Consider the following 1,828-nt stretch of genomic DNA (forward strand, 5'->3'; position numbering starts at 1 on the left):
ATTTATGTTAATAATGTCTGTTCCAATACTTTTGCTCACTTGAAATGTGGGTGGGTTCAAAGAAAAGGGGCTCAGTCCTGAGTTGTTTAACACACCTGGATGTCAATACCATGAAATAAAAGCTGGAATTCTGAACTTTTGTCTCATATTCATCTTTTGATCTGAAACCCAAATGTCTTCAGTATACAACAAAAACAAAGGAATTGCCCTTGCCGTTCCAATACTTTTGGAGGGGACTGTATATGTCAGGATCAGTTAATATGCTCATTATCGGACATCCTTAATATTTTTTTATTACTACTTTCCTTTGATGCTCACACCCATGTCTCTGTGCAGGGGACCGTCCTTCTGTTCCGGTCCTGAAGCAGCAGTTCAGCATCACGGAGCTGATCGCGTGCCGAGGCGAGGGTCAGAACCACATGGTGGGCTCAGAGGAGACCGGACTGCAGGAACATTGTGAAGAAAACTGCCTGTACTGTGTGGGGGCCTCTGTTCTGGGGTACCCCACTCAACCACAGCTGAACAGCACACACCCCCGGACGGGTGGGTCCACGCACGCACACACACGACTTCCCGAAATGTTAAAAAAAAAAAAAAAACCTGACTTTCCGAAATGTTAAAAAAAATAATAAATAAATTTTTTTGGTCCGACAGACTACGTGGACTTTCCGTCCTGGGGGGGCCAGAGCGGCCATCGTCTGGAGGTCATGCCTCAGTCCAAGTTCTCGGGGGTGTCGGGCTGCAGCGACTCCGCGGTGTCGCAGGGTTCGATCTGCAGCACACCCACACCGGCGGACATAGTCATCAGTAGGTTCAACTCACACCTGAATCGGAATCTGAATTATAACGTCAGTGCTCCAGATCAGTGGTTCTCAAACTGTGGTACGTGTACCACCAGTGGTATGTGAGCACTCTCTAGTGGTACGCGGGAGAAAATTCACATTTATATTTTCAATTGAATGAATCTGAAACAATTAATACGATATCTGGAAAAAAAAACGTGTAGCTACTTGTGATATTACGAAAGAGGAAGCTAACAGGGAAGCTAATATATGCTAACGTCGGTCATCGTGGTGGTACTCGGAAAGCTCAATGTTTTCTCAGGTGGTACAGGAGTGTAAAAAAGTTTGAGAACCATTGCTCTGAATTATAAATTACCTTTGCACCCCCTAGTGGTTTGTAGGGGGATATGATTCTTAGTCATACATTTGTCTCAGGACATTTTGACTGACCCCTCGTGCTGTTCTGTAAACGTCGACAGCAATGAAAAACATGTTTACGAATTTCTGAGACTCTTGTTTTCCGTCTCCCTCAGACGGAAAGGCGATATCAGAGGACGGCCCCGCCTCCCGAGTGCTGCTGAGGAAGGAGGTCCTCCGACTTATCATCAACCTCAGCTCCTCCGTGGGAACCAAAGGTCACGAAACAGGACTGCTGACGTAAAAAAAAAAAAAACTCTTCTCCTTACGTAAAACTTTAACGTCACCGATAATGGCCGCACTGCATTTTAACCCCGTTTGTCTCCTCTCAGGATAAAGGAGAAGTTTTCCTACGCCTTTGACGACATCTGCCTGTACTCCGAGGTATCGCACCTCTTGGCCCACTGCATGTTTCGCTTGACGTCCAGGCGATTCATACAGGAGCTCTTCCAGGACGTGCAATTCATGCCAGTAAGTGACATCGCAATATATCGCAATATATCGTATCGTTGCCCCTGTAAACTCCTGGGAAACGTGATGCGACACGACCCCCCCCCCCCCAAAAAAAAAAAAAATTTTCTTTGAGCACACCCGCGGCCCCCGTTTTTTTTGTGTTGGGCTTTATTTTA

At 46.2% G+C, this 1,828-nt stretch overlaps 1 protein-coding gene across 1 annotated transcript in view; it reads left to right on the plus strand.

The window, feature by feature from the left end:
* The window catches only part of LOC103396922 (rapamycin-insensitive companion of mTOR-like), a 22,265-nt gene that overhangs the window by 19,541 nt on the left and 896 nt on the right, over window positions 1-1,828 (plus strand). The window contains exons 23-26 of the mRNA XM_025052910.1: window positions 318-543; window positions 655-807; window positions 1,316-1,439; window positions 1,532-1,670. Coding sequence (XP_024908678.1) covers window positions 318-543; window positions 655-807; window positions 1,316-1,439; window positions 1,532-1,670 — 642 coding nt within the window. The remainder of the gene's footprint in view (window positions 1-317; window positions 544-654; window positions 808-1,315; window positions 1,440-1,531; window positions 1,671-1,828) is intronic.

This window comes from Cynoglossus semilaevis, chromosome W (assembly GCF_000523025.1).
Source record: "Cynoglossus semilaevis isolate Cse_v1.0 chromosome W, Cse_v1.0, whole genome shotgun sequence".
NCBI classification, from domain to species: Eukaryota; Metazoa; Chordata; class Actinopteri; order Pleuronectiformes; family Cynoglossidae; genus Cynoglossus; species Cynoglossus semilaevis.